Genomic DNA, 14,937 nt, shown 5'->3' on the forward strand with positions numbered 1-14,937 from the left:
TTCTGACTCTTCTCTGCCCTTTTTTGAATACTACCTCCGATAGGTTTAAAGGTTCCAGAGAAGATTTCAGGCATTACTGGCAAAACCCACTGATGGAGGAAGCTGGAAAACCAGACAATCTCATTTCCCAATTTTTTATTATTAGCCCTTTTTAAGCATTTAAACAATAAACAAGGAGTTTCCACTATTTATGTAAAGATCAGTTTATCCTGAAAGTATGCTCCACGGATCAATCAATCAAGATACATTTTATCTCACTGACTACTGATCAGTCTCACTCAAGAAAGGTTTGTTTGAGGTTTTTTGTTTGGGTTTGGGGTTTGGTTTTTTTTTTTGGCAGAGGGAGAGGGTGGGACAGGAGGAGGGCTGGTCATGGCTTGTTGGGGATTTCTTTTTCATTTGCCAGCAACTTTGTGGGTTTTGGCCAACGTACCTCACCACAAGCCCTTCACTGTAACAGTCCAACATAGGTTTGGTCTGTAGAAGGCTTTCAAGTTACCCACTTGGACAGGGTGAATTTGGGTTGGTCTTGCTTGGGAACTGGATAGAGACATGAATCTTAATTTTGGGAGGCCCCTTTTGACAAAACCCATTTTTATTAAAAAAACCCAAATTGAAAGTATCCTACTTTCTGGTGCTGGCAGAACACCTGGAAGAAGCTGCTTCTTCCAGCTGCAGAAGTATGGACCAGAATGCTGTCAAATAATTTATTTCAGAGAGATTACATTATTTTACTACTAAGGACAGCAGGCAATGATTTAACTTTATTTTTGGCTATGTTTCAACTAACAGTTAAGTCTACAGCAGATTGCTTAATAACAATGCAGATAAAACAAAAGGCATAGTGGATTAGCCCAATTTAAAAAGTAAGACAGCGAATTAGGTTTATAATAAGTGAATAAGACAGTAATACAATGAATCAGGTTTGTGAAAATTACTTTCATTTACTATTACAAAAAAGATAGACCAGTTATTTCAACATTCTGATCTCTCATGATCCCTCACAAGATAACGATCTGGAGTAATTTGAATAAAATAATCCTAGAATACTTATGGTCTTAACACAATCTTTTCTGAAGTAGAAAGTAACTGTCAACATCTTAGGCATGTGTCCTGAAAACTCACAATGAGCTAATCAATAAATTTAAATCCATTTAACTTTTATAATAGGAGACGTGTAAAATAACATCAGAGATTAAAAATGTTGTTACTTATTTTTTATGCTTCCTCCAAACAAGCTGTCTGATACCAAACATACTACTAAGAGATACAGATTATTAAGTAAAAGTCTTAAAAACATTTGAAATAAATAAAAGCAGCAATGATTTTAAAAACAAAAATGTTAAATATGGGATGCCCTGAGACTAAAAATCTAGGAATTTAGGTTAATGTAAAATTATAAACACAATTTGGATAGAGAAATCAACCAGTACCAAACTCCTCCCCTCCACATACACTGCGATTTTATCCACAGGCTCAATTTCACCCTTCTAATGAGAAAGGAATAATAATTTTGAAGACTGAAGAAAGCCATTGAGTATTTTAAAAAATCTAAATCCACATACCTATCTATCTGTAAAGTATATCAAGAATTCATATCCTTCTTTCTGACTGTTTGCTTTTCTCTACTTTTTCCTTCTTAGTCCAAGAAGCTAGCTTAGACCCATTGTTTTTTAAAACATGATTTTTATTGCTATTTATATCCATAGGGACGTCATCAATCACATGAAGTTTTCATAGGTAGAAGAAAAAATTTTTGATAAAAAATTCACTGTCAATATGAAATCAACTTGAGCAAATTGTTGCTAACAATAAAACTGATCTAGGACTTACTGCCTAAGTGATTCTTGAATAAAATCATGGAGCAATGGGCATATTCTAAAGATTAATTTATTTCTGCAGTGTTTTCCTTTCAAAATACTCAAAACATTGCTCATATATCTTTTTTAAGGTTAGATTTTGTTATAGCAGGGCTACTTGTTGACCGTGTTCAACCTGAGAGAAAACTTCAGCCTACTATACCAAATACCAGAGCTGTAAACAAAATATGCAAAAAACACTCAAAAGACAATTCATCTCATATGTGACCACGTATTTTTTCCTAGTGGCCACTTTTCAGAAGGCCCACTTATAATACAGTACGATATGGGAGAATTGTTCCAACAGAAGCATTGAAGCCTGAGCATCATCATCTCATCCACAATTACAGGGGCTTTACTGTACGCACGCAGGAGAGCAGTGAGTTGCATCCCTGAATAAAATAATGGCAGGAGGTGGGTTGCTGCCACAAAACACAACACCTGACCTGCACTCCATGTCCTTTTTATACTCCTATTAATCCCAGGAAAGTTGAAGCTAGGAAAAGGCTGCAAAAGCCATTCTGGCAGCAGTGACTGCTTTCTCCCTGGAGAATGGACAGTGTGCCAAATATATAGGGGTACCAAAGCCCTGTGCTACAGCACTTCTTGAGAATTCCCAGAGTTAAAAGCAGTAACACACTTTTTAAGTGCCAAAGTTTAGAGAAGTGCAGAAGGTAAAACTAGACTAATGAAGTGTTAAACACATGCAGTATTATTTAAAGGCTATTAACTAAAATTTGTTTATTAACACCACCCTGGTAAGGAAATGGCAGGATCTCTTTATATTGAATTTCTCCTCACGTAATGATTAATGTTCACTTTGATTACTCAACATTTCAGCAAGCAATATTTTGTTTTCAAAATTCTTGTAATGCTAATAATGTATATCTTACACCTGCTACTCTTCCTTTACACGGACTGCATGTGACTAACCGTGGGCTGAGAACACAATAAACCTAACCTGACCTGCTAAAATGAATGGGTAACAAAACATCCTTACCTGACTCGGGGATAAGCTCAATTTAACCTTTCTTTCTACATTGTCTACCCATTATATAACCTTGTTTTTTTTCCAAAGCAAAAAACATGTATGAAATAACTATAATTACATAATTATATACAGATATTTGCATGGGCTTGGCCTGAAAAGGGAGGGCATACTCCCAAAGCGCCATCCATCCAATAACAGGCAGCTGCCTGGCTGTGTTCTACAATACTATTACTATTTACTGACTTGTCTTCATAAAATATATTATGCAATTTGCCAGTCATTGACAAATGCACTCTAAATACAAGGAAATTGCTATATAAAATCCTACTGAAGCTCAATGACACAATGAAACTAAACTTTGCCTGGAGAAAAGGAACACAAATATTCATCTTTACGTCAATTTTTAAAACAACTGCTCCTGAAATAACCTTGCAAGGACCTCTGTTTTGATGGAGCTGGACCATGGAATATGAAATCATAACATTATAGAAAAGAAACACAAAAAATATTTATAGGCAAATATAGATCTTCTGCGGTCATTAACTTTTTTTAGCATTTTGCTCACATAAACTTAGATTTGAAATCTACCATTATGAGGTAGTGGAAGACAAAAGGAAAACCCTCTCAGAGGATTTCAGAACTTCAGAAAGCTCTCTGATGCTACATTACTTCTGCATTATATGCTCGTAAGGGACACAGAGGTTGGATAATACGCACTATTGCACTGACTGCAGCTCTGATAATGCCCTGGAATGGAAGCTGAGTGTATCTAATCCACTCATTTCTCATCAAGCTGTTTGAGAAGCACACCCTCACTTTTAACAGATGAACTGACATAAAAATATCTACACCTATAGACTTCTGTACATCTACTTCAGACCAAACCATGAGAGGCTGTAAGGGTCACTCCGCCTATAGCGCTATTCAGAATACCGCATTCCTGTATGATAATACACCAACTAAGCAGTGAGGTTAGAACTGGCTGTGATGTTTATATTACATTAGGAAGAATGTAGGGAGAGATTGTAATGGATAAAGTATACAGTATTAAAAAAAAAAATGCTCATTCAGTACTACCTACATCAAATGATCTACCTTGTCTACTTTAATTAATAAATCACAGACGCTACCATCTGTTTTATATTTATGTGCAGGCTGGGCTTGGGGCTTAAAGCCTGAACCTTCACATGGCACAGCAAAAGAAATGCTAAATGACAGTATCATCTAATGTGTAGTAAGATGCAAGCACATTACAAGTTCTTGATAAAACATACATAGGAGATTACTGTGAATGACAATAAGAATATTTTCAAATACCTAAATTAAAACTTTTAACTCATATCATCACTGGAAAGGAAATCTTTTTCTGCTAAGCCAGAGTTCAGAATTTATGTGTAGGGCCTCAGATATCCTGGTGTAGAGTCAGATATTTTTTTCATTGGAAAATTAATATTCTTGACCAGTTCCCTATAACTAAATATTCAATTTGTAAAAAGAAATAAAATAATTCTAACATAAGATTTAGGATTACATAAGAATTGTCAAGGTTGAGGAAGCACTAGTTATATTCGGATGTTTTTATTTTATCAAGAAGAAAATTTAGTGTTCCATGCAATAGCCAATTGCTCCTGGAAACTAAGCATTTTTTGTAGAATTCAGACATAGTTTGTGGTTGTAGAAGAAAAAGAATTGAAAATTCACTACAGCAAATACTAACTCTAGACTGTTTAAATACTGGGAAATATCCTAAAAAAAATTTTGCTTAAAATGCTATATGGAATTTTTTCCTTTGTAAGTAATGAACACAGAGCTTCTGCATCTCCATCAATTTAATCTAGAACAATCAGCATTACTTTTACTACTGTATTACTCTGAAGCACTGCATATCATCTGCTATTAAAAACATTTTGTTAGTGGAAGGACATGGTGTCTGACAGAATACTGTAGCTCCTCTTGCACTTCTGAATTGCATGTTGTTTCTGACAAAAATGGGTCAATCAAGAGCATGTTTGTTTCTCCTAAAGAGGATTTAGTTGTTAATATTGGCCAAACATTCTTCTACTTAAAGTTTTAAGCAAGGATGTTAAACAATTTGATTTGTTTTCATCATTATGAAGTCCCTCCATCTCCCATGTTTCACCTGAGCACTGTACTAATGCAGTCCCATGGTTTCTGGACTCCAGTGTGACCAGCACGACATCTTTTCTCCAAAAAAGACTGGGTAAACAGACAGTAAAATTTTTTAGCTACTATTCTATTTCCAAATAAGTATGACAGAAAAAGACAGGACGGTTCAGGAATACAGAAGGAAGATTTGATTAGGGTCTTAAAATATGTAAAATTCTGTTGCAAGGAAAGATATGCAACAATTATTTACATTATTACATCTTTTATCTGGGTATGTTACACCTATGCCTAGGTGCTTGGGGAATGTGAAGCATTCCCTCAATGGTCAGCTGAAAAACTGACTTAACATGTTTGTCCTACCCTAAACTGGGGACACAGAACACTTTTTTCCTTACTCAAAACCTTGCCTTGGTATTTGTCATAGATACACTTAACCTGGAGCTCTGTTATATTGTGGAGCACTCCTATGCTGTGCTTCTTTGGGTACTACTGTTTCATGCTGATTCGGATTTGCTACCGTTTTGCTTTTCTGTCATACAATATACTAGAATTGCTGTAGGTTGCAGTTTGTAATGTATATATATTTTAGCCAAAACAAAAAAAATGTTGATTTGTGTTACAATATAGTATTTTGTTTTCCAAGAGCTGGAATTTACGGGAACAATGAAAGAATAATTTAGTTCTTTATTTAATTCTTACCTGAGAAGAATATGTGTGACCATCTGATCCACAAACAGGATTGGTATAAACTACTGGACACTGCTTGCAGTTTGATGAAATGGGACCACCCCTCCACTGTTTATGGCCTAAACCAGCCTCTTTCATACTGTAAGTAAACAAAAAGTATGTAATTCTGATAAGCAGTAATAAAAACAGAACATATTCAGGGTATTTTAATGAGCCTTTACAAACAGTAAGCCATACATAATTTCAGCATGAAGTTTCCTTCTAAGTAAAGAGCTGCAACAGCAGTCTTTGGTATATTCTTGCTCACCTTCATACATTACTCACTGTAGTGATACTTGATACCTGCATATTATTTCACCTTCTAAGACATTTAGTTGAAAAAGATTATTAAGATGCTGCTTCGGTGACTGTTACATTTATTGATCCATGAAAGATGTCTGACTTGTGTACTACTTACTTTTTTTGTTGCTATTAAATAGTATGAAATGAGCTGTTGTATTATTACCCATGTTTAAGAAGATAACATTTAAGTATTACAAAACGATATCATAAATACTTCTGTAGAAACAGGTACATGGTCCTTCAGAGTGCTGTTTACCCCACTTTGTCCACTGCCTTTCACAGCTTACATTTTTTGAAATTCAGACTTTAGCACCCAATGTAAAGTTCAAATAATAAAAATAAAAAATAACCAACAACAAACAAACAAACAAAAAACCAAAACGTAAGCCACTGGACTACAGAATTGATCTGCATAAGCATGTATGTGTAAGCTTATACAAACAGGTAGCTACAGCTAGATGAATCATTTTAACCCAGAAAAAAAGCTACACTGGGTCAGACTAAAAGACTAAAATAAGTTACTGATGCTTCCTGAGAACACCCTTTCCTAGCCTTCAGTAATTTGTGGCATATGGCCATCTTCAGACAAACATATTTTCTCTTTGCAGCTTTGTATTAATTTTTATTTCATTAATTCTTCCAATTGCTTTTCGCAACTATGAAAGCATTTAGCAGCCACTGTATCCTGAAACAGCTGTTTTGTGAGCTGCCTGATTCACAAACTGACCTACAATATGCTTTATCTATTAATGGCTTCCATATAAATAAGAAAATAGAATGATAATGCATTATTTTATATTGTGCTTTCTGCTTGGAATCTTAATGAGGGACCTAAAAATGATTATGCTTAGAATACAGCAACGACTATTAGGACATACTCAAGTAGTAAATGTTCAAACTTATAAAAAACTCAAATAAAATCTTTAATGGAGCAGAACTCTTTCAACTTGATTCACCTACAGATAAATCAAGAATTATTTTGCTAATTAGTCATGAATCACTGTTTGAGAAGAACTTGTCTGGAGTAATGAAAATAAATGAAACAATGATCCTCTGGTTTTATGGTGTGCAGAGTAAAAGACTAAAAGCACACACCTAACAGTAAACTGGTGATGATCAAATCCAAAACCCCATTTCTCAGCTATGCTTATGTTTTTATGCTATTCATAATTTTGGCTGTAAGTATAGTCTTTTAGAAGAAAAAAAAAATCATGTAACTTATAGAAGTTTAAGATTATGTTTTGTGGCTAAATTTTGAACTGCACAGCCTTTTTACAGTATAAACAGGGACCTGAAATGTACACAGAGATTAGCAGTTACTGCTGAAAAAGCCAGTGAATAGCTTAAATTACATGAAGCTTAATGAGTGGTAAAATATCTGTACAGGAATTTTTTATGTCCATCAGGAAGTATTAAAAAAGGAAATAATTCAAACATACCACCCTAATTAATAATAAATAACAATCTTTTCTGTGGAGTTGCATCATTTGAAGACTAAATACAAACCATTTCATTTCTTTTAAAGAAAGGCAAAGCTGAACTGTATCTTTGCTTATACATAATATATAGTAATAATCTGACTATTGCTGCTCCCCTCACTCAACTGAAGAGTTTTCTAATCATCCACATGAGCTCCACCATAATTAGATTGTTCAGACGGCTGCACCTTTCTCGTACTTCTTGTTACTTTTATAGCTCACAGTTTTCCAGAAGTGCTCCAGTAGCCTGAGGTTACCAACAGGACCAGAGTTCCAGCTATCAACCTGATTAAATTTCTGTTTATCAGAGATACAGTAACATTAAAATGCTGCATAAATCAATTGCAAAAGTTATAGACATCGTCAGAGAGAACCCCGTTGATATCGGCAAAAAAACAGAAACTGGAAGCAGGATTTGAGACACACACAGGGGCTGCTGGGTGTAGGTGCTTAAAACATATCGAAGAAAGAAATAGTGGTGATTACAGGGTTTTAGCATATCCGCGCCCTTGTATGTGCCCTCAATGAAGTTTAAAGACAAGCTGGTGGGGGGGTGGGGGTAGTGGTGGTGAGAGAATAGCCCTTTTCTAGCCCTAAACCAGATAAGTAAAATCATCTAAAGGAAGGAAAAGAGAATTGTGTCAGGAAGGACCACAACAGGGTCCTAGAACAAGCTTAGGACGCAGAAATTGCAGGTCTGTGCCAACCAGTGGAGAGGTAAGAAGCAACTGGAAAATATTTTATGTAGTCTGATAGATTACCTTCTCTCAGCTAAGTTCTGCTTTGTTAGGCTTTTAAATGCAGGCTGTCTCAGGGTACTCAATTTTGGATGAAAAGAGTCAAGTTTCCTCTTATACACAGAACATCACCCAAGACCTTCAGCAAGTCACTCAGAATCTTGGTTTCTATGTAACTAATAATAACTGTCTACATAACAGAAATAATTGTATTTTCCAAACTTGGAATGGAAGGTATAATGATAAATAAATTACAAATAATGACACTTGTAAGGTATCAATCCAGAGATACTTGGTCATGGAAATGCTTCGGATGGACATCTCTTCAGAAGCTTTAGTACAATGATGCAGAAACTAGATTCTGTATTATTATCATAGCTACCAAACAGCTTTTTCTGGTTGTCAGTCACTGAGATGACAGGCAAATATGAAAAGTCAATTAAAAGCATTTTTAATACTCGTTATGGTATATATGTGCATTTCATAAAATATATTAATAATGCCTTTTACTTACGTACTCAGTCATTTCCTTTCACCATTATTTAATTGCATTAGATTTGTTCCTGTTGACTATTTCTGTTACCAGGTGTTGTGTTTACTCTTTTTACAGCTAGGCAATAAGCTTACAAACTATTGGCATGGAGATAACTGAGAAACTACTGCAATGACATAAATCATCTTAATTCAAGATCATTGGTGTATGTCCACAATGTCGTGCAATAAGATACAGAAAGACTGCTTAACTATAGTATATATAATTTGTTATCATTTACTTGAGATGGGCAGATAAAGCAGTGTTTTTTACATTTTAAAATATTAAAGAAGAAAAGAAATAGTAAACAAGAAAATCAGCTACTTCAGTATAAGAAATCACCTTTTTCACGTCTTTGTATTTATTATTTTTGATCCAATATGCAAGAAGAAAATCCAGATCACTGCAACTTGCAGTTACCAAAACTCTGCCATTTAATCTTGTGATTCCACTGCAATCGCTAACAATGTTCTCGCACTTGTTAGTATTTTGCCACAATAAATACATGATGCCACGTAAAAGTCAACCTCATCCACTGACAAATTTTATACTTCTAAATTTCCTGAAAAGGGCTTTGGGATCTGTCTAGTAATAGAATAACTGTTACTGAATACATGAGCTCTGCCTTATCTGACATTGTTGACAACTAACATGTAAAATTAAATATATGGGTTTAATTTACCAGCAACACTTGTGATTGCATTAATTTGCATTCACCAAATTGTGCATATGCTTTTAGATTGCATATGCAACTGCATGCCTAGAAACATAATTAGCCAATCTGCCCAATTACTTTAGCCTATGTACCTGTTTGCATACATAAACTTACCTTCCTGTATACACAGTGATCGTGCCTGCAAATACTTTGAGAATGCTTAATGTAACCCATTGAAAATTTAGCTGCAAGTAACTCTTTGGCAACGTGACTTATTTAATGACATCTATAAAACATGAGTGCCCATTTCACTTCAAAAAAATTATTTTATAGGTAGATTTGAGAATCTTCAAATACAGGTCTTCAAATACAGACTGACAGAAACAAATCTGAGTTACTGAAAATCTCATCTCTCAAAGAACTCCTGAAACTCTTCTCCGTCAACTACATTCACATTTTTATAGATTTTAGAATTATTCTAATTTATAGACTGCCTGATTATGTTTTGCCATAGCCTTTGGGGACACAATCAGGCTGTGTCAGATTACTCTAATCAGAAAAAGCACTTGTACTGCAAAATCTAATTTGCTTTCATCAGAGTTGACTGAATTTCCTTCAACGTTCCCTTTTAATGTGGAAGCATCCTGGAAGAAAACTATAGCTATCAATATATTGTTGAGATGTTTCTCTCAAATGTCAAAGAAACCATGACATTATTGCCAGTCTCTATGTGTGTATGTCTATATTATTTTGACTTGTTTCATTATTTTGCACTATTCTGTCTTAAGAAACTAATAAGAATTGAGTAAATTTGTGACAGATAAAGCAAAGATTAATGAAGTTAATATGGGAAAATACAATACATTTTAGCAACTTTAACAGTGTTGGCAAGATATCTGTATTTATTGACGGACCATCATAATGTTTAGCAGGTGCATATGAGATTATATAAATTCAGTTATTATTTTTCCCCAGCATCTTCACACAAGACATGAGATTAGAAATTTATGGACGATCTATCATTTCTGTCAGGATCACTAAGGATACATACTCATTAGTATTTCAGAATTTAGAAGAATATTTCTTTCCATTCATGTAAAAAGAAAATGTTACTCCCCCATTTATACCAGAGAATGAAAATAAGTACGTATCCTTTCACCTACATGTATTAAAAAGATAAGTTTACAATTTAAGGTAGTTTCTTGCCTTGTTGTCATACAGCTCCATTATTTTCAGCAACATTCTGCCTACTTTTGCAAAGCAAAAAAACCAGTATTTTATTCTGAATGTAAATTATAATATTATTCTAATTGCTTATATAATAAACTAAAATCTAAAGAAAACAGCGCTATATATTTAAAAAGAAAAAAGTTTTAAGCAATGCTGCTGCTGAAATTTCCTGGAATAAAATTTGCTTTATTTTGATTAAGTTAGCTAGTATAGCATTTTAATGAGACAGAAAGGCAAAGAATGCACAGCAACATAGAAGTGAGTTCTCTCATCGTTTAACTTATCTGGAGTTGCCTGAGAGGTGAATGGGAGCCTAATATATGAACAGCTGAATGCAGTGCTCACACCAACCTTCTTTTCCATTAGGTTGGCAAATGATACAGGCATTTCAAGGAGTAATTACTTAGAAATTACTATGTAAATCACCAGGGGAGGGAGGTGGTGAAGATTTGAGATGTTAGATTATAAAATTGTCTATTACAGATATCAATACTGTATGATTTTTTTTTAAAAAAGGTTATCAACACAAAATAGGCTGAAGGGTTTTCTTAGGACCTCTCAAATTGCTACACTTGTAATCTACCTAGTTAGGCATTGAGTAGCACATAATTTTCTAACCCGCTTGAAATATAACTTACAAAGAAGGAACAAAATTTAAAAAGCTTGAGTCAATTATTACATGTTATCATAATTTTCTGATCAGACCTGCTATATGGTTGGTCACATCTTTAGGAGTGTGCTGGTTTTGGCCGAGAAGGGGTTAATTCTCCTCACTGTGGGGGTCGGCTACCTTTCCAGCTTCCCGCGCTCTGCCGCATGGTGGGGGGGGGTGGTGGGCTGGGAGGGGCAGGGCCATGGTGGGGGCGGCTGACCCCGACTGGCCAATGGCAGGTTCATTCCATACCATGTGACACCGTGACCAGTATATGAAGGGGGGGAGGTTGCGGCTCGTGAGTGGCGTGGCGGCGGGTCAGCGGGCGGCTGCGTCACGCGCGGTTTGTTTCAGCGGTTAATTCCCTTCCCCCCTCCCCCGGGGCTTTGCGCCTCTCGTTGTTCTCCTTTACGTTGCATTTCTGTTGTTGTTTCTTTTAATTTTAATTATTAAACTGCTCTTATCCCAACCCACGAGTGTTACCCTTCTGATTCTCTCCCCCATCTACCAGTGGAGGAGTGAGCGAGTGACTGCGTGGGGCTGAGCTGCTGGCTAAACCACGACACGGAGACATACAGCTACAAAAAAAATTATAAAGAAAATCTAAATTACCTAAATGAAGGGGGGAAAAAAAGGAGATTTAGAGTATATAATTGGCAGATAATGCAGATATTGGGCAAATAAAGGGAAAGAAAACCTGGCACTGAAACTTAGAATAATAAAAAAAAAGTAATCAAAGATGTTTTACCAGGGCCCCTAAATTCCAGATGGTAGTCAATTATGTATATGTGGAATTAAAAAAGCTAGTCCATGGTAAAAGAACTATTGAAATCTGTAGGAAAAGTTGACCTCTGTAGAAAAGGTTCCAAATATTCTTTCCAGATTGTAAGAGACAGTAGCTCTGTTCAGCTCAACGTCTCAGAGTCACCCCTCCCAGCCATAGCTACTCCTTAAAAATTTCTCATTAAAAACCTTTGTTTTAGTAAAAGATCAAACACAGAAAAAGGATGTTCAAGTATTGTCAATGGCAATAGAGACAACGGCAGAATATAGACTTGTTAAAGGACTGAGAAGATGCTGTACTTGAAAAGATAGCAAGAACTGATTTCATCAATACCTATAAATATCTAAAGGGTGGGTGTCAGGACGATGGGACTGGACTCTTTTTTCAATAGTGCCCAATGACAGGCCAAGGGGCAATGGGCACAAGTTGGCACACAGGGAGTTCCACCTCAATATGAGAAAAACCTTCTTTCCTGTGAGGGTGACCGAGCAGTGGCACAGGCTGCCCAGGGAGGTTGCGGAGTCTCCTTCCCCGGAGACATTCAAACCCTTCCTGGACGCGTTCCTGTGCCCCCCTGCTCTAGGTGTGCCTCCTCAAGCAGGGGGGTTGGACAAGATGATCTCCAGGGGTCCCTTCCACTCCCTACCATTCTGTGGTCCTGTGATTCTCTGAACTGCATCAGAATCATTCTCTCTCCCCTCCATATCTATAAAGTCCCTTCCTTCCCAGCTGATACTATTCCTAACCATTCTAGGAAATTTAGTAGAATCTAGATGGCAAAAATGAACACATTCTTCACTGTCCTCCTGTCTCTCACTTCTCCTTCCAGCACAGACTCCAGACTACCAAGATAGCACTATCTGGAGTCACAGTTCTAGAGAGCATGATTTGTCCATTATTATCTAACACATTATCTAACACAGGCATTTATATACATCAAAGTCAGAAAAACAATAAATTTACACTGAAGTTGAGCATTATTTATTGATATGCCTACTGCGTTCCTATGAAATGATCTGACATAGTTCCATGCATTTCCTATGTATTTAACTAGAAATGGTCACATACACATACCTGAAGCAGATTTTGCTTGGCAAATACTGGAGGTGCAGAAAGCATTCATGCATAACACAGACTTTATTTTCTGTCACAGAAAATTCTGTCACTGCGCTGAAACTTTTCTAAGGATAGAGATGTAAGTAGACCCTTAACAAGAATCTGTAATAACTCCATTACATTCTCTGTTTAAACTAGCAGATCCATAATGTTACTTAAATAAAAGTGAGACACATGAGCACAAGCAATATCTAAATTATGATACTATTAAATAGATGAGTATTTACTATTTTCAACACTTCACACTGAACACAATGAACAAATATTTTGTTTGTTTGTGCAAACTGGTATAAAGTATTGTTGAAGGTAAGGAACAAGACTGCATCTTCCCAATGAGTATCCGTATTATAGATGTTATATTTCAACATCAAAAATGTTGAATTCCTTGAAATCTGCATATGATCAAACTAGTGATACTGGAAACATCCTTCATCCTTATTTTTATGGCTTCAGAATACATACTCACTGAACTACTTAGTGGATAATCAGGTCAAGGACAGCACAGTCCAGAGGGGGTTGTTTATTTAATAAGAAAGCCACAGATTTAAGTAATTTTCTGTACAACTTTTGTGAACTTTTTGAGAACTTATTGCCTTTTATTCCTGCCTACTCCACAAATGACAGAAGTCCTGAGTCTGAGAAGCTGTCAAAATTTTAGATTCACCAACTAAGGGTGAGAGCTGAGCATAAACTATCTTCTCACTGTCTCTGAGAAGGAAATCTGGACGTGCAGGTCAATGGAGCACCAAAGCACACTCCATCGCTTCATGAGTATCTGCAGTTCAGACTATTGGAATAAAGAATGGCACATATTTCATGGAGTTAATTAACAGCTAACTGCCTAGCTTTCCTCCTAAGAACTGAGGTTTTGCTATGGCATGGCTGAATAACTTTGGCACAAACTTCTGAGGAAACTACTGAGTTGTGAGGAAGAGCCATGAGCAATTATGTAGACTGGAACCATGCAATACAAGAAAGGTGAAACTGCAGACAGAACTAAGATTGTTGAGACAAGGTCAGTCACAGGTGGGAAGAAAACAAGCCACAGGTACAAAAAGTTATAAAATAGTAAAAGGAAAAAAAATGAGTCAGAAGTTTAAACAACACTGAGGATCATCCCATTTCAAGACGCAATGGAAGTCAACACTTGTTATACTTGACTGAACTGCCTGGGCAGCAAGGACTCATTGGGTATCTTGCATGAGATGGAGAGCATCATCATATTTAGTCTCACAGCAAATCAGTCCTAGCTATATATTGTGTCTATTTGAAAATAATTAATTTTGTACTTTTAGGTAGCATGTATCCTCCTTACAGAGCCTTTGTGCACTGTAAAAACTCCTTCAGCAAAGTGCTCCAAAGAGGGAAGATTATAACTATAGGTTCAGAAGTAAAGAACACAGTGGAAGAAAAACTTGGATGAAGAAGGCAATTGCAGATGGCAGAGCAATTCACCTATCACAGGAATTCTGATTTGGCTCTTCAGCGTAGTTATTTCAGCCTCCAACATGAGATATGGCGAATTCTTCTATATTGTATAAAAAAAAAGACCCTATTACCTCTAGAAGACAATTAACTATGTATTGGTTGATCTCTAGTATATTCATATATTTTTCAGTTCTTTTAATATTGGCAGTTTTGTTACACCTGTAATTTCTTTCAACAAAACAACAGGAAATTTCAGATTTTTATTTTCTTTGAATTTTTTTTTACAGTAAAGGATGTAATTTCTCTAGAGGCTATTTTT

The 14,937-nt window shown here is 35.9% G+C and overlaps 1 protein-coding gene across 1 annotated transcript in view; it reads right to left on the reverse strand.

The window, feature by feature from the left end:
- Positions 1 to 14,937, reverse strand: part of SPOCK3 (SPARC (osteonectin), cwcv and kazal like domains proteoglycan 3) — a 225,988-nt gene that overhangs the window by 74,736 nt on the left and 136,315 nt on the right. The window contains exon 5 of the mRNA XM_075091076.1: positions 5,677 to 5,803. Within this exon, the coding sequence (XP_074947177.1) occupies positions 5,677 to 5,803 (127 nt within the window). The remainder of the gene's footprint in view (positions 1 to 5,676; positions 5,804 to 14,937) is intronic.

Source organism: Phalacrocorax aristotelis, chromosome 4 (assembly GCF_949628215.1).
Source record: "Phalacrocorax aristotelis chromosome 4, bGulAri2.1, whole genome shotgun sequence".
NCBI lineage: Eukaryota > Metazoa > Chordata > Aves > Suliformes > Phalacrocoracidae > Phalacrocorax > Phalacrocorax aristotelis.